Source organism: Artibeus jamaicensis, unplaced genomic scaffold (assembly GCF_021234435.1).
Source record: "Artibeus jamaicensis isolate MK-2021 breed Jamaican fruit bat unplaced genomic scaffold, CSHL_Jam_final scaffold_474, whole genome shotgun sequence".
Classification (NCBI taxonomy): domain Eukaryota; kingdom Metazoa; phylum Chordata; class Mammalia; order Chiroptera; family Phyllostomidae; genus Artibeus; species Artibeus jamaicensis.
Genome location: NW_026522046.1, coordinates 39,614,661 through 39,639,043, shown reverse-complemented (window position 1 = coordinate 39,639,043; position 24,383 = coordinate 39,614,661). Strand labels below are relative to the sequence as shown.

Sequence of the window (24,383 nt, the reverse complement as noted above, 5' to 3'; positions counted from 1 at the left end):
CCAAGAACACAATTATGTATTTTGAATTTTACATGAACTGAATCACCATAAAGAATATGTGACACATAGGCCCAGTTTAAAGATTAATGGTGAGTCAAACACCGTGTCCTCCCGTCCAGTTGAGAAACGGTGCCCATGGTGCCCGGGGGACCCTGCCGAGTCACACGCCCTCTCATTCCCAAGAGTAACCGCTATGCTGAGCATATGTTCATTATGCCCCTGCTTTTCCTTATGGTCATACGACTATCTGTAAATCCAAAACCACCTAGTTGATACACACTGCTCATATGTTGTTTACATTTCCTTAAAATTGCTTTTTTCCATCACAAATTATGTTTTGCATATAGCTATCATTTGCTTGACTTGTTCATGGCCATCTTTGTGCCTAGTGCAAAGAGTGAAAGCAACCTGTAAGTATTTATCAAAATACAGAACTACTCCCTAGTTCCTTACTCCACACACTTTGGGAAAGAATGTTACCTGTGTGCGTGCCCGTGCACAACTGATCACTTCCTCAAGTATAATCTCTGTAAAAAGACTCCTGTATGCGTGGATTTTACCTGTCAGGACGCGAGACTCACCTCTGAAGGTACTTGCAGTAGCACTGAAGTTCCTGGAGGGTCTCCTTTGCAGTCTGGAAAATCTCCTCCCCAAGAAACAAGTCCACCAAGTGGGCGCAGACGACCTCACAGCAGCGGGCCATACGGACCCTCTGGTCTGTCTCCACGGCACTCCTAGGGAACAGGGCCGTCAGCACGGGAGACACTGCACCCGGAACCCGCACCCCAAGGGCCTGCCTTAAAAGTGTGAGTCCGTGCCCTTTACAGTGAAACACAGTTATGTCTCTGCTGCAAGAGAAGCTTTAAGATTTTCATTTTACTCAATGTATGTCCATCTGAAAAGAATCACCACAAAACAAACGTAACAGGGAAAAAACAAGAGCGGTAGGTATAGGGTCCTGGAGTACAGATCCAAGGGGGCCCTTGGAAATAGTCCAGAAATAAAAGTTCATCTTAATAAAATGGTTAGAAGTTTAGTTTTTAAGTGAGCATAAGACATCCTCTCATCAGCAACACTGGACGTGTGCAGGTAAAAGTGTCTCAACTGCGTGATAAATGGCAGCCTGTGGTCACACAGCAGCATCCAGGAGACATTTTCACAACAAGATTCTATCGACCAAAAGAACAAGAGCACTTTATCAAATACATTTAGTCACAGAATTAAAGTAGCCTAAAAAGGCAAGACCCATTTCCAACAGCCACCCTCCTGGGAGAGAAGCAGCCTAAGTCTCCTGGAACCAAGGAGAGCAGCACATCACCTGCCCATCGATAAGTCCAGGGTTTACTAAACGCCTAACACCCCTTCCTGGGCTTAAGAACAGACATGCGTGCATCATTTGTGAAGTCTCTTACTTAAAATAAATACGGAAATAAATTCCCAGTTAACAGAGATGGAAAGAAACATTATTAAACGACACTCCTCTGCCTTCTGGCTCTGTTCCCCGCCCGCACCGGGAGCTGTGACGGCCCTGGGCAGCCCATCCCCTTCGGGGCCAGCTCAGAGAGCTGAAGCGTGAGGGCAGGTTTCCCGGACAGTTAAACCTCCATCTCCCTGGCCTGGCATGGAAATCCATAAAGTTCTTAAGGGAGAGAGCTCCAAGCAATATTTCAACACATGAAACAAGAGAAGGCTCTTCTGCTCAAGCTGGGTCACTCAGTTGGTTGGAGCACTGTTCCATACACCAGAAGGTTGCTGGTTCCATCCCCAGTCGGGGGACATACCTAGGTTACAGATTCAACCTCTGGTCAGGGCATGTACCGGAGGTGATCAATCGATGCTTCTCTCTCTCTCGAACACTATCTCACTCCCTCTCTCCCTTCCTCCCTCTCTCAAAATCCTCAGGTGAAGATTCTTTAAAAAGAGAGAGAAGGATCTCCTACTTGAGAAAAACTAACGGTAAGCAATCTGGTGTGGAGAATACCAGTCCATTCTCCTGCAGACAGGAGGGACCCCCACGACAGTGCAGGGTCCACAGTGAGGATAAGAGTGAAACGCAGGCCCTCTCTCTGGGGGCCACACACATACGGGGACGGTGTTGCAGTGTTTTGCTATCCAAAGACATGTCTGTTCCTTGTCCATGTGAAACCCAGCCGGCCTGAGCTGCGCCAGTCGGACCTCAGTGCCTAAATGACCCTCCTCCGTCCCGGCAGCCACTTCTCCCGCACTGCAGGGCCCAGCACTTCACTCACTTCAGCTCCTGGGCGCAGGCGTCCCTCACACACTCCATCACCACCAGTTCTGTCAGCTCTGCAGCCAGGCCCTGACTCATCTGAGTTAACAGCAGTTCTCTCTCTTGTTTCAACCTAAGTAATTTTTTAAAAAGAAAACAGCAGAAGGGTAATGTTTAAGAATAAAAACAAGTGGTGGCATCACGCTCCATGACCTCACAGGTGGGTTTCTAAGCTGTTGCCTGAGTCCGTAAGCCCAACCATCTGATCCCACCAGAGAGACCACACAGCTGCCCCCAAGTCCAGCCCCCCTGACCACCACCCTTCTGTCTCCCTACTGCTCACACTGTAGGAGGTATAGCCTCAAGGCCCCTGTCCACTCCCAAGGCTGAAGTGTATAAGGGCAGCAGAAGTGCACAACCTAGGTGAGCCTCAGTCTGTTGCAGTGGACAACAACCGCAAGAGCACCCTAGGCCCATGTGGGTTCTCTCCTGTGTCCACACACTCAGACCCCCACGTGCACTGCAAGAATGAGACACACTCACCTCTCCTCTTCAGCCTGCCGCCTCTCCTCCTCCTTCCGCTCTTTTTCCTTAGTCATTTCTTCAACTGCAATGTGTCTCAAAATGCCTGTGGTTTCAGCTGTTAACAACTCCTCCACAGCAGCATTAGAAACACTACACATAACAAAGTGGATATCATTCTAAATAAATAAATAAATGTCAAGCAAATCACATAACTAAACTTCTAAGTGGCAAAGGAAAAAAAACTTATTTGGCTTTTAGCACAAAAAACAAACCCATGGTTATAATCTATATGTAAATCTATATGTAGATTATAGAAACATATAATCTATCAAAACTGATACATGAATAAACAGAAAATCTAAAGACACCTACAACTAGTACAGTGATTGAGTCAATAGTCAAAAACCCCTCACAACAAAGAAAAGCCAATGAGCAGATGGCTTCACTAATAAATTCCACCCACCCTTTAAAGAAGCACTAACACCAATCCTTCTCTAACTCTTCAAAAAAACTGAAGAGGAAACAATACTTCCTAACACTCCTGTGAAGCCAGCATTGCCCTGATCTGATACCAAAGTCAGACAAAGACCCCACAAGAAAGCTACAAACCAATCTCCCTTATAGATATTGACGTAAAAATCCTGAACAAAATACTAGCAAAAGTAACACAGTTAACTTTTTAAAAATTTTTATTTATTTAATTTTTAGAGAGAGGGGAAAGGAGGAGGAAAGAGAAGTAGAGAAACATCAATGTGCTAGAGATACATCGATCAGTTGCCTCTCACACGCCCCCAACTGGGGACCTGGCCTGCAACCCAGGAATGGGCCCTGACTGGGAATCGAAGCAGCGGCCCTTTGGTTTACAGGCTGGCGCTCAATCCGCTAGGCCACACCGGCCAGGGTGTAATATAGCTAACTCTTGAACTACACAGGCTTGGACTGCACAGGTCCACTTACACATAGATTTTTCAATAGTTGTTTGTATCCACAGGTACAGAATCTATATCTTCAGATTCTTAACTGCAGGTTGAAAACAGTATTTTTGGCCTCCTATCCACATATCAAAAATACTGTTTTAGATCTGAGTTTGGTTAAATCTTCAGATGTAAAGGGCCAATTGTAATCAGTTATATGAGAATTTTGGACTGTGTGGAAGTTGGAACCCTAATCCCTGTGCTATTCAAGAGTGAACTGTACCTCATATATTAAAGGATTATATAACATTATCAAGTGAGATTTAATCCTAGAATGCAGGATGACTCAAAAAATGAAAATCAATCAATAATACTACAACCACAGTAACAGGATGAAAAACACCACACACAATCATCTCAGCTGATGCAGAAGGATCATCTGACAAAATTCAACACATTTCCTGATTAAAAAATTCAATATATTAGGAATAGAAGGAAATTTCCTCAACATGATAACACCCACAGCTGACGTATTCAGTGATGAAAGACAGAATGAACGCTTTTCCTCGAAGATCAGGAATAAGACAGGGATGCCCACTTTTGCCATTTCATTCAACACCATATTGGCAGTTATAGCCAAAGCAGTTAGACAAGAAAAATTAAAAATGTCCAAATTGGAAAGAAGAAAATTATGTCTATTAATAGATGACAGGATCTTATATAAAGAAAATTGTAAGGAATCACTCAAAACTTAGAACTTGTAAGCAAAATCTCAGCAACTTTGGAATATAAGGATCAATACCCAATCAATACCCAAAAATGGCATTTCTATACACTAGCACTGAAAATTCTGAAAATGAAATTAAGAAAAAAGCAGTTTCATTTACAACAGCAAAAAGAAATAAAATAATTAAACCTGACCATGGAGATGAAAGACCTATATGATAAAAAACTATAAAACACTGCTAAAATATGGAGGAGGCTGGGATGGGAAAATAGACAAAAAACTGTACTTGAAAAATAACTAAATAAAATTAATTAAAAAAAAAAGAAAAAAAAACACTGCTAAAATAAATTAAGGATGGCCTTAATTTCATGAATTGGAAGGTTTAATATTGTTAAGATGTTAATACTACCCAAAGCAATCTACAGATTCAATGTAATCACTATAATAATCCTAAGAGCATTTTTTACAGAGACAAATCCATCCTAAAATTCATATGGAATTTCCAGGGACCTCAAGTAGCAAAACAATCTTTAAAAAGAGAAACAAAGTTGAAGGACTCACACTCTGTGAATTAAGAATAAAACTTACTACAATGCTACAACAATCAAAACAAGTATGTACTAACACAAACACAGACATGTAGGCCAATGAAATAGAATAAGGAGCCCAGAAGTAAACCCTCAGGTATATGAGCAACTGATTCGCAACAAAGGTGCTAAGACCATTCAATGAGGAAAGGACAGTCTTTAAACAATTGGTGCTGGGAAAACTAGACACGCACATACAAAAGAATGGTGTTGGACCCTTATACCATATATAAAAATGAAATCAAAATGGATCAAAGACCCAAACCTAAGAACTAAAGCTACAAAACTCTTAGAAGAAAACCTAAAGGAGAAATCTCAAAGCACTGGAGTCAGCAAAGATTTCTTATGCATGACAACGAAAGTACAAAGAATAAAAGAAAAAATAAATTAGACCACATAAAAATTTAAAAATTCTGTGCATAAAAGGACACTATCAAGAGAGTGAGAAGATAATCCACAAAAGAGGATATCTGCACATCATGTATCTGATAAGGAATTAATAGCCAGAATGTAAAAGAACTCAACACACACACACACAAACAATTCAAAAATGGACAAAGAACTTGAATACACATTTCTCCAAAGAAGGTACATGAATGGTCAATAAGCACATGAAAAAAGAAGTTCAACATCCTTTGTCATTAGGAAAATGCAAATCAAAACTATAAAATACCACTTCACACCTATTATGATGGTTATAAACACACACGCACACACACAGAAGATACCATGTGTTGGCAAGAACATAGAAAAACTGGAACCTTTGCTTATTGCTGGTGAAAATGTAAAATGGTGCAGCCACTGTGGAAATAATGGGGCATTTTCTCAAAAAATTAAAAATAGATTATATGATCCAGCAATTCCACTCCTCGTCATATACCCACAAGAACTGAAAGCAGAGACTCAGTTATCCGCACATCCATGTTCATAGTATCATTCACAACAGTCAAAAGGCAGAAACAAGCCAAGTGTTCATCAACAGATAAAAAAACGTGACGTAATACTCATACATGTGTTTGTGTATGTATATATATATTTAAAGGCACACTACTCAGGCATAAAAAAAGAATGAAATAGGAATACACACTACAATACAATTGAACCTTAAAGACATTTTTGTGTCTGAAAAAATTAGACACAAGAGAACAAATACTGTTATGACTGCACTTATACGAGGAACCTAAAAGAGGCAAATTCATAAAGACGGAAAGCAGAAGAGAGGTTACCAGGGGCTGGGGAACGAGAAGAACGGCAGATTACCATTTAACGAGTGTAGCTTTGGAATGACAGAAAGTTCTGGATGTAGATAGTGACGAGGGACACACAACTCTGTTAACGTACTTAATGCCACTGAATTGTGTAAGTATACTTAACACTGGCTAAAATGAGAAACTGTCACGTACATTTTACCACAATAAAATATTAAGCCCATGGAAATCATTTACATTTAGTTCCACCAAGGAAGCCCCTGTAGCCCTGGCAGGGCAGCCCATTTGGTTAGAGCACAGGTGGCGAACCGAAGGCCCCGGCGGGTCTGGCCCTCCCACCTTGCTCCTCCCACCTTGTTTCCACCCAGCAGCAGCGGCAGCACCAGCTCTCTCTTAACTGTTAAGGAGCAGTTACATTCACACAGTCCTAACTGCTCACACAGTTAGTTACCTTCTGCCCTTTGAAGGCAAACACACGAGGCTGACGTGGCCTCCAGTGAAAAAGAGTTTCACACCCCTGGTACAGCACGGGTCCCGATACACCAAAGTTATGGGTTCAATTCCCCATCAGGGCACATACCAGAATCAACCAATGAATGCATAAATAAGTGGAACAACAAACTGATGTCTCTCTCTAATAAACAAAAAAAATTTGAAAGAAGGTATGTATACAACTCCAGTATAAAAAAATTAATCAAATCCATCAAGGCCATTGATCCTTTTGTGTAATCTGTATTCATGCACATAAAATATATCTTCTTTAATTCCCCCCCAAAAAGCAAAAGACAGAAGCAACTTCCTGAGAGAAACATTTATCAGTTGCCTCCTGCACACACCCCGACTGGGAATCGAACCCTCAACCTTTTGGTTTACAGGTGAAATACACTTCATCATTGTGTCGCTTTTTATGTACTAGGGTTTTTGAAATCCTTAAGAAAGTCTGACTTAATTTATTGATTTTAATCAGCTTTACAAAAGTTGCTTAAGAGCTTATAAATATTTTGATTATCAGCCCTGGCTGGTGTGGCTCAGGGGATTGAGTGCCAGTGAAACAAAATGTCACCAGTTCGATTCCCGGTCAGGGCACGTGCCTGGGTTGCCCATGAGATCCCCATTTGGGGGGCGTGTGAAAGGCAACTGGTTATTTCTCTGCCTTCCTTCCCTCTCTCTAAAAATAAACAAGTAAAATCTATAAAAGAATACTTAGAGAAAAAGAAATATTCTGATTATTATTTTTATTTATTAAAATTACATATTCTAAGTATTAGACAAAATCAGACATGTAAAACTTACAAGTTGTAAGGCAATTTCGCCACGGTGTAAAATGTAAATGGCATAAAATGTTTAAAGGGATTTAATCTGTCAAATTTATAAACTGAAACTTAACCCAAGATCAAACAAAGTGAGTATGTTTAGTTTGGGCAGCGGGGGCTCTGAATATTTATTTATTGAATTTATTGGGGTAACACTGATTAACGAAATTATACAGGTTTCAAGGGTGCAATTCTGTAATCCATTGACTATATGTTGTATCATATGTTCACCGCCTCATGTCTCCTTTGGGTATTTTAAATTATTAATAGAGAATGAACTAATTTTTACTTTACTAGAATTTTGTTGTGTTTAAAGTTTAGAAAAATAGGTTTTTAATTTACTTCTTTAATAAACCTAATTAATGTTGCTCAGAAAGCAGACGTGAGCGGAAACTACACGCCAATGACAAACAGAAGGTCAGAAACATGAAGAATCACACCCGCCTAGAGGACAGGCCCAGCACTCAAGCCCGTACAAATGGGAAGCTGTGCTCTCTTGCTGAAGACTGGGGGCAGCTCTAAGAGAGCAAATGTCTGGGGGGGATGGAGTGTGGTCCCAGTGAGTGCAAACAGCTTCAGAGCAGAAGGAACACCGCACTTACCCCAGAGCTGTGGCTGCGAAGGCCGCCCCGGCAGCACCGACCTCCTCACAGTCTCTCTGAAGAACCTCCTGGATGAGCTCATCCACCACCTGTGCCAGGTCCTAAAGAGAGGCCGGTTGGGGGAGGGGCAGGGGGAGGGGGAGGGGGAGGGGGAGGAGGTGGTCAGGCATGCCGTGACATTGCCACAGTCCAGATGGGACTCATAACCCAAGGGAATCGAAGACCTTCAGAGAATCATCGAGTTCTCGTGGAACATCCCATCCAAGGCAGAAATTTTGGTGAGACCTTGTCAGTGGACACTGTTTGAAGGTGTTTTAATGACCCAAACACGGGGCTACTATGCTGTTTACGGGAAGACTTCCTGGTAATGAACAGGGAGGAGCCTTCTGGAGAGGACCGGGCAAGCCTCCTGCCTACGTGAGGATGGTTGCTCGGAAGGCCCCCAGGGCCGCCCTGCACATCAAACGTGCTCAGAGTCTGTGGCCAGTCTTCATGTTCCCTCTCTGTCCCTCCTTGATCCCCTGGCTGAGGTAGTGCCCAGCACCTGTCCAAGCAACAGATGGCGAGACTGAGTCCCACAAGCTGTGTGGTAGACAGGCCCAGCTCAACCCCAGGGACACATATGTTGGTGGGTACAGTGACCCCAGGGACACGCCTGTCAGCGAACATGTGGTGGTAACAGTGGTCCCCGTGTCCCTGGTCAACATGCCCACTGGCTTTCGAATGAGCGTGCCGAGCACCACTTAGAGCAGACACGTGGGAGTGCAGGGTGGCTCCGGGACAGGGTGACAGTGGACACCACGTGTCTGCAGAGCTCTTGGAGCAGGAAGCACTCGACACGGGGCAGCGCTTACTCTACCGACAGCATTAGGTCCATAAAAACCTTTCAGGTCATTCTAAATGGATCACCTGTGGCCTTTCAAGGAGTGACATGGGCAACAAGCTGGAGACCCACTCACCTTCCCTGCTCTCTGAGCCTCAGGCTCCTTGTCGGAGACACAGACTCAAGCCTTGTGGTCCAGGTCCCAAAGTGAGACTTGCCATGGCTAGTTCAGAACATTCTAAGAACATATGTATGACCACCTTAGGGAACTCGGTCTACAGACAATGGTCAGGCAGGACATTTGCACACAACAGGCTCTTTGGAGCCTGACCTGGAAGGCCCCTTACCGCGTCCAAGTACACAAGCTCCGGCTTTGCAGGAAGAAGCTCTGGCTGCACAGGGGGCTGCACGGGGGGTAGGAAGAGGCTGGATGCCACACTCGGGGTTGGTGCTGGGTGGTGAGGCAGAGAGGCTGGCAGGGGCACCGGGAGGGGAAGAGGCTGCGGGAGGAGAGCAGGCAGGGCTGTGTCCACCTCAGTACCACACTCCTCTCCTCTCCCTGCACCTGGAAGAGAACAGCCAAACATGGGCAAAACAAACTCCAGGCTACCCACAGTGACTTCAAGGGCTGACCACCCTCCCTGAGTTTCACCATAAGAACCAAGCACCATGACGCCAGGGAGCCTTTCAGGACAATCTCAAGGTGAAACCCCTGAACCAAGTTCCTCACCCAGACCCCCAAATAATACAAATGCTTCTGGCTCCCAAGAGGCTTCCCAGAGGGACAAGCAGCTACTTCCCTCCCACAGATGCTGCTTCACTCACCTGCTATGTCCAAGCCAGGTCTCTGAATGCCCACAGGCAGCTCTGCGGCCAGGCTATCCCCGACGTACTTGTTCTGGGAGTTGAAGCTGCACACAGGGACATGACGAGGGACGGCGGGCAACGGCCCTCCATTCACGATTTCCCCTACTGAAACCGTCAGCTTCCTGGTAATAAACACCGACTTCCTGGCCTTTAATAGCCCCTCTGGTTCCAAGAACGAAGACCGGTTCAGCTCAACACAGCTAATTAGACCAAAGAGAATCCAGAGATGCATGACAGGTGAGAGGCCAGCCCTCACTTCTCAGTGCCTGGCAACAACACTAGAAGCCCCATTCCTGCCACAGAATGGCCACAAAGCCACACGGAAACCAGGAGGCGGCAGCACCCACTGCTGTCAGCCTACATGGGAGCCGTCTGGCCTACTAACAGCCACACATGGAGCGGCACACACCTACACGCTCCTGGCTCCCTCCAAAGCCGCCACATCTCCATGAGGACACGACTACAAGCAGCACGCACGCATTGAAGCTGGAGGGTGGGGCTGGAAACCCTGCTTGGGGCGTGCCTATCATGCTTTTTATCAGGATGCCATTTTCTGGGAGAGGGTCCGCAAGCCTCATCAGTTCTCAAAAGACTCAGACTCCAAGCAGAGAAGCCCTTGGCCTGGCCCACCGTGCCTGTCCAAGCCATCAAAATTGGGCAGTGGCCTGTCACAGGCCAGCATAGGCCGTCCTCAAGGGACAGAATGAGAAGGCCTGTACCTTTAAGTTCTTCAGTAACTTGTGAAAAGTACCGACTTTGGAGCCACAAAGAACTGGGTCTAAACCCAACCTGCCAACAAGCAGCATGTGCCCTGGCGATGTTCCCAGCCACGCTGAGCCTTGCTGTGGACACCAGGGAGGCAGCACCTGAGACGCGCCTTCCCGAGGGCCTAGCACCTCAATGGTACTTCCCAGCCCTTTACAGAATTAAGACAAAAAAGGAAAGGGTTCCCTGCAGTTCCACCCTCAGCTCTTACCCATCGGACACAGCGAGACCGTGGTAGTTGAGGAAGTCTGTGGCCTCTTCGCAATCTCTGAAGAGCAGCATGCGTACCACGCCGTCCAGGGGAAAGGTGGTGGATCGCTGTGTGCTCACGGTGTACGCGATATTGAGTGCCCGGAGAGCATCCTTGCGGATCTGAAAGGAGAAGGCAATCGCCGCCATCTCAGTTGGTCAGTTGCCCCGGGACCACACAATGACTGGCTGGCATGGGGGGCAGGGCTCCTGATGTAGCTCGGTCTCTCTGGAAAGCACTCTGGGTCCCAGACTTGGTGACCCAGACGCTAAGGCCATCTGCTCAGTGGAAAATGCCCAGGAATGCAGGCAAAGGAAACAGTTCCGTACACAGGAAAGGTTAGCCTGAAGACCTGATTTGTAACAGAAACAAAAAAACCAAACCACCCTGCCACCCAGCAGGGCAGGGAAAGTAAACTGTGCAGCGCCCCCTCAACAGGAGGTTGTGCAGCTGCCAAAAATGATCACACAATCAATGGAATGCCATTGAAAAGCGCATGCCATAAAATTAAGTAAAAGAGTCAGACACCAAATCGTTTCTTAGCATTAACAAATGCTTTAAAAGACAACAAAAGAAAAACGTAAAAATGCTCACAAAACTCGTGTTGGGTGATGGGACTCTGGGTGGCATCTTCCAGTGTTAACTAACTCAACCAGTAGTTATCAAGCATTTCCTTCGTGCCTGGCATTGTTAACGCTGAGATTACAACAGGGAAAAAACAGAAATCCTGTCCCCATGTAGCTGATGTGTTAGGGAGACACCAACACTAAATAAAGTGAATGTATAAAATATGCAGTACATTTCATAGCAACAATGCAACAAAAAGGCAGAGAGAGGAGGACAAGGAGCACTAAAGGGATGGGCACAGCTGAGAAGGTGGCAGAGAAGCCAAGACCTGGAGGATGTGGCCCCCCGTGTGGCTCTGTGAGAAGGGGGAGCAGGGAGAACAGCACGTGCAGAAACCCCGAGGCCAGAGGCACCGCTACAGCAGGAGCTGAGCAAGGAGGAAGCACAGGAAGTGGCCCTGGGGACGGCGTGGGCTTCGAGTTACTAAAATGGGCACCATGATCAACGTTCTAATGACACTCAAACAATCATTTTAAAAACACTAACTACTAGTTTTTTGTCAACTGCACGGAGTCCCCAAGTGGCACACTCTTAGAAATCTTTTCATTTGTTCCAGAATTTCAGTTCTGTTGGCAACTGTCAGATCCGATAATGTGCACACTGCTGAAGATTCTTTGCCTGGGGTGCGATTGTGGGTTTAGTCACTGTTTACAGGAGAACTTGGGGTGAGACCAAAGAAGAAAAATGACCTGGAGTCACAAGAACCAGGTGGCAGGTCCCAGGGATCTCCCAGGTAGCCTCCTCCACACCCAGTGAACCCTAAAGGCTCTCAGCAAGGACTCCTTCGGGGGCATCCTCCCCCTCTGCAGCTGGGAAAGGGCACAATGTGTACGCCATGAAGTACGTGCAGGCAGCTCTGGAGTCACCCCCAAGTGCCCTTGGGCTGGGGCTGAAAACCTGCCTAGAGATGCTGAGACCAGGAGCTCACACTCTAGGCAAAGCCCCAGGTGCCCGCCTTCGTAACCCCAGAGTGCACCACAGCACAGACAAAGAGAAGGCACTGGAGACGGTCACTAAAATGGATTTAGCGTCATCAGGCTCACTCTAGAAGTTTAGTACACTGAAAATCTCTAAATTAGAGACTTGGTGCATGCAGTTTTTTGCTTTTTGATTTTTTGTTTTCAGGGAAGATAAAAGTGCTAAACTCTGAGCCTGACTGGTGTGGCTCAGTGGAGTGTTAGCCTATGAACCAAAAGAAAGGTTGCTGGTTTAATTCCTGGGCACAGCATATGCCTGGGTTGCAAGCCAGGTCCCCAGTAGGGGGGTGTGCAAGAGACAACCACACACTGATGTTTCTCTTGCTCTCTTTCTTCCTCCCTCCCCTCTCTCTAAAAATAAATAAATAAAATATATTATTTTAAAGTGCTAAACTGCAGTTACATGGTTCTAAAGAGATTTCTCGCCCTGGCTGGTGTGGCTCAGTGGACTGAGTGCCAGCCTGCAAACCAAAGGGTCACTGATTTGATTCCCAGTCAGGGCACATGCCTGGGTTGCAGGCCAGGTCCCCTGGTAGAAGGCACTCAAGAGGCAACCACATGTTGGTGTTTCTCTCCCTCTTTTTCTCCCTCCCTCCCCCTCTCTTAAAAAAAAGAAAACCTAAAAAATTAAATAAATAGATCTCTCTTATCTGAACCGTAAGAACCGTATTTTTCACTGCCTTCAGTGATCCACGACATAAGCCCCCTGTAGAACAGGGTAAGCCCCCAGAGGGCTGCCATGAGGGATGCACGCATTAGCCCAGGGCCATCTGTGGGATAGAGAAGCACTTAAATGTCACAAGTAACAACCCATTTTCTCCTAATTCTGCACGTACAGTGACATTACTCACCTGACTGAAGTAGCAATGTAGAAGACAAGCGTTCAAGTAAGAAGCTGACCGGACGAGTTTGAAAAATCTCACAAAATTATTACTGTTTAATGCAGCAAAAGCCTGAACAGCAAATTTCACCTCAGAGGAGTTTCTAACAGCTGGATGGAACTGTTGTACTTCTCTGTTAATTGAAGGAGATAAAAGGGGTCAGAATTTAATTTTCGATTAATCAGACAAAATGCCCATAAAAACAGACCTGATGAAAAACTAGATTTGGACCACAAATCTAGAAACTAAAATTCTGAGGCTGGCTTCAGAATTTTAAGAGTCACCTCAGGATGTCTCCCTTGTTGAGGTTGAGCAGCACGTTGTAGCCCTGGAACTCCGCTTCGCTGGCGCAGAACACGCCCTTGTTCCTCAGGTCCTGGTACATCTCCTTCAGGCTCTGAAGGCACTTGGTCATATTCTCATTGTTGATCTTGGCATCGAAGGAGGACATAGGCTCCTCACACATGAAGTGAGCACAGTGGATGTGAAGCCGGGCACACTTCTCAATCAGGGACACGGTCACGGGATCACACAGGTGCTGCTGGGTGATGTCCTGGCCACAAGCAAGAGGGGAATATTACACATGCACACACATGGCACGTACACACACCTCACACATGTGCAAGTGGCCTGGTCTGCACACGCACACCTTGTATGCATACACGCCTCAAAGACACAGATCCCATGCACAAATTCCCATGCAGAGAATCAACTGCTAGAAAAATCACGCTTATTACCTAAATTTCTCATATTTCAATTTGAAACAAAGCCCATAAAGAACATTTCTACAGGACTTGGTAATGATTTTAAATAGTACACTTTCCATTACAGATAAAATTTAAGAGTAAAATGACAGAAACTCTCACTTTCACTTTGGAATTCAGATATGTTTTCTAGTTTCCTAATCAGAAGAGGCTGATACCTTCCGTATGCCCCGCGTGCGGTTCCACAGGAAGTCATACCAGTCCCGCAGGCTGCCATCCTTCTGGTCCATGATCTGGGTCACCAGGTAGTCCATGGTCCTGCTGAGGACTGCCGAGGGCCGCAGCTCGTGGGGCAGGGGCTCCTCCTGGTCAGCCGAGGAGCGGCTGTACTCCTTGACCGCTGCTGCGTGGTCCACCTGAAGACACAGAGTGGGGACAAGCAGCTGTGCCTTAAAATAAGGGGGGAAATCACATACACACTCTTACAAGATCGATACTATTGTTACATGTAAAGTTCTGTTTGAAGGTGACAATCAAAATTCAGAAACAAAATAAAGAAACATATTTTGAGGATAAGTGGCCATCACATCAAAAAGCAGAGGAATGTACGTGAAGACACACCCATGTGGCTCCAGAACAGTGGTGTGACGGGTAAAGGACTTCAAAGCCCTTTCAAAGGTCTTAGCCATGCTCCAAACCAGACTAAGTCTGCACGGAGCAGGAATGAAATGGAGGCAACCATGAGGACTGCGGAGCGTAGCAGCAACAGGTGCCTGGCAGGGCCAGTGCCAGCTGCCCACTAGAAACTTGGAGCTGCACGTTCCACCTACAAAAAGAGGCTGAAGGCATGCGGTGTAGGGCAAAAGCACAGGCGTCCATAGGCCTGGGCCCTGGGCATCCACGGCAAGCTGTCATCACTGTCCCCCGGGGTCAGGGGCCTAGGGCTTCTACCATGACTGCTGCCACCTGACTAAATCCCCGAGTTGGGTAAAGGCAGCTGTCAAAGGCCACCAGCCAGGAGAGGAGAAAAGCCCAAAGGCAAAACTAACACAGAATAGTAAAAGGACCCGGAATGGTGATTTCTGGGAAGATAATTTGGGAGCATGCACTGGCACACGTTCAGGAACCTAGAGAGAAGCCACCCCTCCGATGTAGTTAATTCTTAGGGTCTGTCTAAAAAAATAATCCAAATGCCCCTGAGGCATTACACATAGCATGTCCAACCGAATTATTAACACGGCTTGAAAACTAGAAGCAGCCCATCTAATGACTGCAAAATGGTGAGTGTTGACAGAACCACATAAAATAAATAATATGCTGTTATTTAAAAATGCTTATAGAGTTCATTATACAAGAAAATGTTCATGGTATAATTTTAAGTGTAAATTTATATTATTATTCCTAGAACATAATCTCCAATGTGCAAAACATAAACACAGTTAAGGATAGAAATAAAATTGTGGCAAGAAAAAAGAAATTCAAAAAAGTTTTCAATCTGTGAAATGAATCTGCATCTACACTGTGCTTCAGGGTCCCGTGTGGTCCTGGCACTGCCACAAGATTGCTTAGTGCACAGCTCACAATACCAACAACATCATGTGACTGTTAACAGCACGTCCCACCGCACCCTAAAAAAGTCAAGTCCGTATCAAGCGTAACGATGGACAGAAACAATGAAAGAATAAGCCTGCCCTCCCTGCACTCCCACCTCCAGCCCGACAATTAATCACAAACAGTGGCCTGTAGGGAACATGGGGCTTCACCTGGTCAGTCCCTGGGATCACTTCGAACACACTCAGCTGGCTCCGTGTCTCCCGCATGTACCGCTCTTTCTCGGGACACATGTCAGGGCACGTCCCAACAAAAGTCCTCGCTTTGTCCAGGTCGGTTCTCTTCACCCGAGCTAAACGATGTCAAGTAAACAGTAAGGTACATACCACAGTTATTAAGAATTCAGAGAAATGCGTTTTCATGTGATAAAAGAAGTAACAAAAACAAACCTCACACAAATCACAAAAGATAACAAGTATTTTTAAAGCACTGGGCTCAGGGAAAGAAGAGCATGTCCTGCCGCACCAGGGGCAGAGCACCGAGGCCTCCTGGCCACAGACAGGGATGCGCAGGGAGTCCGGGACTCCCATGACGACCTCGATAACAAACACTCACGCTACAGTACATTTGTTAAAAGTCAATTCATTAAAGGTAAATGTTCAAAATACGCATATATCCTTATTCTAAAACTTCCTGTATTTCATATTTTTAATATAACAATCACAAAATGGAAGTTACCTGGTCCTGACATGAATAAGTCACTATTATTACCCACAAAATTAAAAGTTACAAAAGTATCTTTTAAATGAAATGCAAAGAACAACTTCATGACTCAAAATATATACATTTCATTTTTATTTTGGAAAATTTCAGTACTTAGTGACTATTTGGAATACAAAAATCACGTCAGTGACATAGTTTATGATGGCAGTTTTTATTACAATATTAAGGAGGCACTAGAATTATCCCAGTGATTTTGAAATAAGAAAAAATCCTATGGCTAAAATTTAATTAAAAAAAAAAAACTTTATAAAGAGCACATGTGCCTTTTCGTTTTATTTTTTCACTGCCAGTAGATTTAATGTTAACAGATTGCTTATTTTTGGCGGAGGTAATACATTCACAGGGTTGAATAATCCCAAGATATAACAGCGCCCCGAACAGAACACACCCTCACACCTCGCTCCCTCTCTTTATGCACACACAAAGCAAGAGCACTCACATACAGACACTCTTTCCTCCCTTCTCTGTACACAAATGGTAGCACACTACAGACTTCCTGCACCATGCTTCCCTCGCTTTACAATAAATCTTGTGGAGTTTCCATAAAGCAGCCCAGCCTTCTAGTGCACTGTTCACAATTACACTCTGTGGACAGCCAGTGTGCAACCCTGCTGTCACAACCTCATGTGTGATTCACACACACACACACACACACACACACACACAGTGTGTGTGTGGGATACACTCATTGGACATGGAATGCTAAGTCAAAACATGAGTTTTCATTTGTCTCAAAGATGCCACCCACCCGGCCTCCTCTGCAAGAGTGTGAGCTCTCAGCCTGCCCTAGGATGCAGCATCCCCGGGGGTGTCATCTGCATCTCTCAGTGTGTGATGGGGTGAGCATCTTTCCATTTATTTAAGAGCCAATTCAGGATACTTCCTTGTGCCCCTCCTCTCGCTCCCACCGGGTTTGGCCTGTTTCATACCGATGTGCAGAGGACCTTTACCAGGAGTCGGCCCTTTGTCTGAGTTACAGACTTTTCAGCCAGTTGACAGTTCCGAATTTTACTTGTGATTTCTGTCAAATAAAATTTTTATTTTTTTCATGTGTGCTTTCTGAAGGTCTACAAATTGCCCTGAAAGTTGGCACAGATCAATGACTTACAGACTTTCTTCCAAAAATAAAGTAAAATTGACTTCTGGTCAAGATGGCAACATAGGCAGATGCAGCCCGCCTCTTCGCACAACCACATCAAAAGTACAACCAAAATATAGAACCACCATCACTCAGAACCGTCAGAAATTGAGGTGAATGAAAGTCTGACAACTACAGAATTAAAGAAACACATCCATCCAGACTGGCAGGAGGGGCACAGACACAGGATGGGCTGGTCCCTCACCCATGCGTGGTGGATAAAAATTCGGGAGGGATATCCCAGGAGTGAGGAGTCCCAGCCCCACACCAGGACCCCAGCCCAGGGTTCCAGTGCCAGGAAGATAAGCCCCCACAACTTCTGGCTATAAAAACCAACAGGGACTGAGTTGGTGGAAGAAACTTCTAGAGCACCAGGCTATTCCTCTTAACCCACAGAGAAACACACCTACTCATACTCACTCCCTCTGAGCTCCAGCACTGGGGTAGCAGGTTGAAAGGCACCAGTGGCACAGGGAAAGAATGAAGTGTATGGCATCAAGGTGAGCAGAGGCCACTGTCCCTTTTCTAAACCCTCCCCCAACAGAGCCACAAAGCTGGGAAGCTGGTGCTGTATCTGAGACTCCATCCACCTGGCTAATACTATTTGACCTACCTTGGAGATTCCCAGAGACTCCACTACACCCAACTTAAGGGCCCACCCAAGCTGCTTTTCCATATGAATGGCTTCACAACTTCCTAAATCCTATCAAACAAGCAAGAGCTGGCTTCAGTGAGCCTCAGGCCCAGCACTAGCAGTAGCCAGCCTAGATCCACAGGTTGGCTTCACCTGGGAATCTCCAAGCCCAGGACAAGTAGCAGCCATCTCAGATTGCTTTATAGCTCAGGCAGGGTGCCCCAGGCAAAATACAGGTAGGGGCTGACCTTAGCCTGTACCACCCGGGAAACCCCAGGGCCAGTGCATCCAGTGGACAGCTACAGACTACTGCAGAGAACCACCACCCTGCGCCAGCACAGCTGATCCTCCACAGAGGTAAGAGGTTGGTGGTCAGTGGTCCCAGCCAGTCCTTGCAGCTAACTTGCCTAGGTAAACTCCTCCTATGATCTGCCAACAGCAACCAAGGCTCAACTACAAGAGGAGGGTGTACTCAGCCCATACCAAGGGCACACCTCAAGTACACAGTTTGGGTGATAGGGGAGACTGCCACTGAACCCCACAGGACACCTACTATATTAGGCCATACTCTAAACAGTCAAAGCAGCTCTACCCAATACACAGAAACAAACACAGGGAGGCTGCAAAAACAAGGGCACAAAGAAACATGGCCCAAATGAGAGAACAGATCAAAACTCCAGAAGAGAGTTAAATGAAATGGAGATAAACAATCTATCAGATGCAGAGTTCAAAGCACTGGTTATAAGGATGCTCAAGGAACTTAGTGAGGGTCTCAGCAGCACAAAAAAGATCCAGACAGAAACAAAGGATACACTAACTGAAATAAAGAATAGTTTACAGAGAAACAACAGTAGAGTGGATGAAGCCGAGAATCAAATCAATGATTTGGAACATAAGGAAGCAAAAACAACCAATCAGAACAAGAAGGAAAAAAAATTTTTTTAAAACAAGACGCAAGTTTTACATCCTCTCATGTAGGCAGCCTCTGGGACAACTTCAAGAGATCCAACATGTACATCATAGGGGCATCAGAAGGAAAAGAGAAGAGTAAAAAATTGGAAATCTATATGAAAAAATAACTTCCCTAATTTGGTGAAGGAAACAGACATGCAAGTCCAAGAAGCACAGAGAGTCCCAAACAAGATGGATGCAAAAAGGCCCACTCCAAGCCACGTCATAATTAAAATGCCAAAGGTTAAAGATGAAGAGAATCTTAAAAGCAGTTAAAAAAAGCAGTTAGTTACCTATAAGGAAGCTCCCATAAGACTGTCAACTGATTTCTCGAAAGAAACTTTGCAGACTAGAAGGGACTGACAAGAAATATTCAAAGTGATGAGAAGCAGGATTCTACAGCCAAGATTACCCTATCCAGCAAAGCTACCATTTAGAATCGAAAGGCAGATAAACAGCTTCCCAGACAAGAAGAAAACTAAAGGAGTACATCATCGCCAAACCATTTTTACACCAAATGTTAAAAGAACTAATTAAGAAAAAGAAAAAAATAGACAAAAAACTGTACTTGAAAAATAACTAAATAAAAATTTAAAAAATAAATTAAAAAAAAATAAAGTTACTTCTATAAGGACAAAAAAAAAGAAAAAGAAGATGTTCAAAACTACGAACAATAAAATGGCAAAAAATACAAATCTATCAACAACTGAACCTAAAAAACAAGCTAAGCAAACAAGAAGAACGGAGATAGAATCACGGATGTAGAGAGCGTTTTGATGGTTGTCAGATGGAGGGGGTTGTGGGAAATGGGGGAAGAGGTCAGGGGATTAAGAAGGACAAGTAGGTAGTTCCAGAAGATCCAGGGGGACTTAAAGTACAACACAGGAAATGGAGTAGCCAAAGACCTTGTCCGCATGAGCCACTGGCTTGAACAAGGGTGGGAGGACTGCCTGAGGGAGTAGTGGGCGATGAGTGGAGCAGGGCTAAGGGGGAAAAATTGGGATAACTATAGTAACAGAATGAATAAAATACAATTTTTAAAAAATAGATAAATTTTATAAGAAGAAGAGGAAGTACGATCAAAACCGTACCTGCACATCCGTGTCTGCACTCACTCCCTTCGGAGACTAGTAAACAACAAAGGCTGTTTGATGAGCCATCCCTGCGGCTCGCCAGAGAACCTGAGGCTCCGCAACAGTGCTGCCCACACTCAGGAGCGGCCCCTCCCTTTCGGCTCCCGAGGAGACCCTACCACGACTTTACATGGCTTTCTGGACTCCACAGAGAGGCAGCCACCTTACCTTGCCGCATGACTCTGTCCCGCTGGTCCAGCAAGCGGTACTTCTCCTCAGACGTCTCGGCCACAGTGCCTATGAGCGCACTGAGGGAGGACACACACGACCCGGGACTCTCAGAGCCCTCAGAGCCTGAGTCAAAAGAGTCTCCCTCAAACGGGTGGGCCTTCAGAAGCCCCGGCTTCTTCACCGGAGAGCTGCAAGAAAGCAGCACATCAGGGCCTCCGACCCGGCTGGCTTCTGTGCCACTCCCACTTCCACACGCTTCCCTCCCCTTTCAACACCCTCCACGCCCCTAAAGCTGGTGAACTACACACTGAAGCAAGAGGAACCCTGATAACTCGGGTGATGAGTACAAATGTGTTCCTCGTGTTATGCCCCATGTTTTTAATTTGAAATATTTTACACTTCTTTTGAAATGAGATGAGTCCATTTTAACAGCTACAATGAATATACACAGATTTCTAGATCAAAGAAATGAAATTCAGCTTGAACATAAAAACGCAAACTCTTTACACCATAAGGAAACATTATGCCTACGTGTGTTCACATATAACCTCGTTTCAGTAGAGGGAGGCGCTATAAAACCTGGGCAATCTCTGTCGGCTTCCCCATTGCCAGCTGGCTCCCAGAATTCTGGGAACTCGAATGTCAAAGAAGATACAAGCAGAATGAGTAAGAAAGGAAAAAGCAACAGCAAATCCGCAACTAAATTGTTAACTGTGTAACAGAAAGTAAGGAAAACAACAAACAGGCCACACCAGGTGAAGGATTACACAGAAGACCCGTGGAGGCGGGGCTGCTGTGAAAGAAAGCGGGGAGGACAGAGCGGGAGGGGAGGGCACTTGGGAATAAAGATTCCCATGCAGACTGCCCCCCACTGGCAGGTTCATTGTGATAAGCTGAACCTACAAAAAGCCATGTTGCAAATCACTAGAGAGGACATTAGAAATACACGCTTACCATGGCCAGTTAGAAGTTTTCAGGGAAAAAGTGACTGCTTATACATTGATACATCAGGAAGAACTGCATGACAGCAACTGATTAGTACGTGGGACCCGGTCAGACGACTAAGGAGGCCCAGGGCCCTGGCAAGTAGCTCTCAATGTCAACCTTCCTATGTCCTCCCCGGGCCCCCCATTCCTCCCCATCACGTCCTCCTCTCCTCTCCCCCCCCCCCCGCCATCATCCCTCAGCCTCAACTCAGGGGTCATATCATCCCACTTCCCTTTCATCCTCTGGCATGACTGCTGTGAAATCCCTCCTTTTTTCTGACATTCAGAAGTCAAAGAACCCACAGGCCATGTCAGATACAGCCACAGGAACGACCGGCCGCACCTTTTATTCAGGAGACTGCTGGCCGCAGCCCTCCCCATGGGCTTGCTAAGAGGGGAGTGCTGAAAAGGCGTGTCCTCTGTGCTCTGGCCAGCTTCACCCTCCCCTGGTTTCTTCTCCTTGTGGGAAAAAGTTTTCTTGTTGGGACCTGAAAATGCAAGAGTCAGAACAGAGTTTATGCTATCACGTCCTTTGACATTGGGTTTTTTACTGTTTTGTTTTTAAATTTTATTTATTTATTTATATTTAGACAAAGAAGAAGGGAGGGAGAGAACAATGTGTGGTTGCCCTCACACATCCCGTACTGGGGACCTGGCCTGCAACAGAGGCATGTGCCCTGACTGGGAATTGAACCAGCCACCCTTTGGGTCACAGGCCAGCACTCAATCCACAGAGCCACACCAGCCAGGGCTATATTTTTCACTTTTTGTGATAAAGTAAAATTCTCATAATTGTTACAGGAGGTTACAAAGGAGCCCAAGGAAACACTATGAGACTCAAGGATCCACTCAGAGTCAGCCTCCCAATGGCCTTGGGGAAGGGTTCCCACTCAAGGTTTAAAGGGCCCTGCACACAAAGCATTACAGACCATGCAAAAAATAACTGAAAACTCACTTGTTTTCTTCTTGTGCCAAAAGATAGCCACGTCATCATGCAAATTTTTCCCCTTCTTCCTGGCCAGGGCTGCAGAAGCCTGGAAAACGGTCCACAACACAAAAGTATGCAGATTCAATACTCAAATGCAGTCAGTGAAGGCCTGTGCAACAGCGCCACAGCTCCACCTGCTGGCCTCTAGCCGCTCAGTCCTCGCCTCCCCTTACCTGTCTCGCATCTGATGTTTGGTCTCTCTTTTTAAAATTAATGACTTTACTCTGATAGAACCCATAACCATGGCCTCACTGGAATTTGATAAAATTCTCACCATCTGATAACACATAGAGTGGAAAGATATAGCCAAGTCACACACACAAAGGCAAGCTGCAAAATGATACACGCAGGATACAATTTCTCACAAAACATAACAAAACCAAGTACAAGCTAGTATACCTACAGATACACCCATGAAAATGTATAGAAAAACACACACCATACTAGTAACTGTACTTGTTCCTGGGTAACAGGAAAGATAGGGGTGATCAGGGACCTCAGCTTTGTATGTTATCAGTGAACTGCTTATAATGACAATGTATTTTTTAGGGTTCAGCTGGAATAAGCACACTGCAATAGCCAGAAAAGAACTTTAAAAAGTGGGAAGTAATTACCATATGCCCCAGCAATTCCACCCTAGGCATACACCCAACAGAACTGAAGGCAGGGTCTCAAGAGATTTGCAAATCACACTCAGGGCAGCATTATTCAAAATAGCCAAAAGGTGGAAACAATCTGTGGCCATCGACAGATGAATAACACAAAATGTGGTGTACCCACACGATGGAATATTATTCAACCATAAAAAGTAACGAAGCACAATCACATGAATGAACCTTGAAAACATTATGCTAACCAAAAAAAGCCAGACACAAAAGGACAAACTGTATGATTCTACTTATTTGAAATATCTAGAATAGGCAAATTCATAGAGATGGAGAGTAGATTAGAGGTCACCGGGCTGGGGAGGGAAGTAAAGGGAGTTATCGCTTAACGGTTATTGAGTTTCTGTCTGGGCTGATACAAAAGTTCTGGGAATAGTGGTGATGGCTGCACGACACTGTGAATGTGATTATCAATGCCAGTGAGTTGGGAAAAAATCAACAGGAAGGAATAGCAAAAGCCCTAAAACTGCATATATTTTGGAGCAGAACTTCTACTCTCAGAAATCTAAACAAAGGAAATAAACTAATCAGAAATATATGCACAAAAATGCCCACAAGTAGAACACTGTTCAAGTAAGTATGTCAACAGGATAGAATGCCACGTAGAATTTAACAACCCCATCCTACACTGATTTCAGAAAATACTAGAGACTGCTACATGTAGTTACCAAGAGTGTATAGAGCATCCCATTTGTGCAAAAATAATGTGACCACGTATTTGCAAAAACATTAACCACAACATTCAGTTGATATCTTAAAGAAGATAGAATTATGGGTGATTTTGTCACCCATAATTTATGGGAAGGGCCCTCCCATAGTAAATTGACGGGCAAATACTTCTACCATTTAATAAAGTTATGAAAACATGCTTTCTACTTTATAAATTTCTAGAGAACTTAATTTTTCCCCACAAGAGTGTTTTTTAAAATAATAAAGATATAAAGTTACAGAACGTGAGCAGTCTATGTATGCAAACACCCTACAACTGTGTTATGCGTGGGTACATTTACACACATGCAGGGCAAAAGTAGGTTTACAGTTGTTAGTATGTGAACAGTTTATTTTTGTGCTATTTATTAATTGTATTATTTCCCATACAAACAACTGTAAACCTACTTTTGCCACATGGTGTACTGAAAGTCAGAGTATAAACCAAACTTAAGCAGTTATCTCTGAATAACGGGATTACACGGGATTTCACTTTTTTCTGTATTGTTTGAATGTTTATAACGATCATGTATTGGAACCAAATAAAACAAAACAATGCAAACAGAACTCAAGCTTGGAAAAGTGCTGTGTGGTTAGAGCCACTCCTACAGAGCCATTCCAGTTTCACAGGAATGTGACTTCCTGGGACTCACCACTGCATTTAGTAGGGGCTGC

General features: G+C 45.0%; 1 protein-coding gene across 1 annotated transcript in view; it reads right to left on the bottom strand.

The window, feature by feature from the left end:
* Positions 1-24,383, bottom strand: part of MCM3AP (minichromosome maintenance complex component 3 associated protein) — a 47,036-nt gene that overhangs the window by 19,846 nt on the left and 2,807 nt on the right. Inside the window, exons 4-17 of the mRNA XM_053657587.1 lie at positions 22,303-22,381; positions 21,691-21,835; positions 20,359-20,549; positions 15,764-15,903; positions 14,219-14,416; positions 13,581-13,849; positions 13,267-13,429; positions 10,773-10,933; positions 9,755-9,996; positions 9,277-9,494; positions 8,107-8,207; positions 2,774-2,905; positions 2,250-2,363; positions 582-734 (exon numbers count right to left, since the gene is read on the bottom strand). Of these exons, the coding sequence (XP_053513562.1) occupies positions 582-734; positions 2,250-2,363; positions 2,774-2,905; positions 8,107-8,207; positions 9,277-9,494; positions 9,755-9,996; positions 10,773-10,933; positions 13,267-13,429; positions 13,581-13,849; positions 14,219-14,416; positions 15,764-15,903; positions 20,359-20,549; positions 21,691-21,835; positions 22,303-22,381 (2,306 nt within the window). The remainder of the gene's footprint in view (positions 1-581; positions 735-2,249; positions 2,364-2,773; positions 2,906-8,106; positions 8,208-9,276; positions 9,495-9,754; positions 9,997-10,772; positions 10,934-13,266; positions 13,430-13,580; positions 13,850-14,218; positions 14,417-15,763; positions 15,904-20,358; positions 20,550-21,690; positions 21,836-22,302; positions 22,382-24,383) is intronic.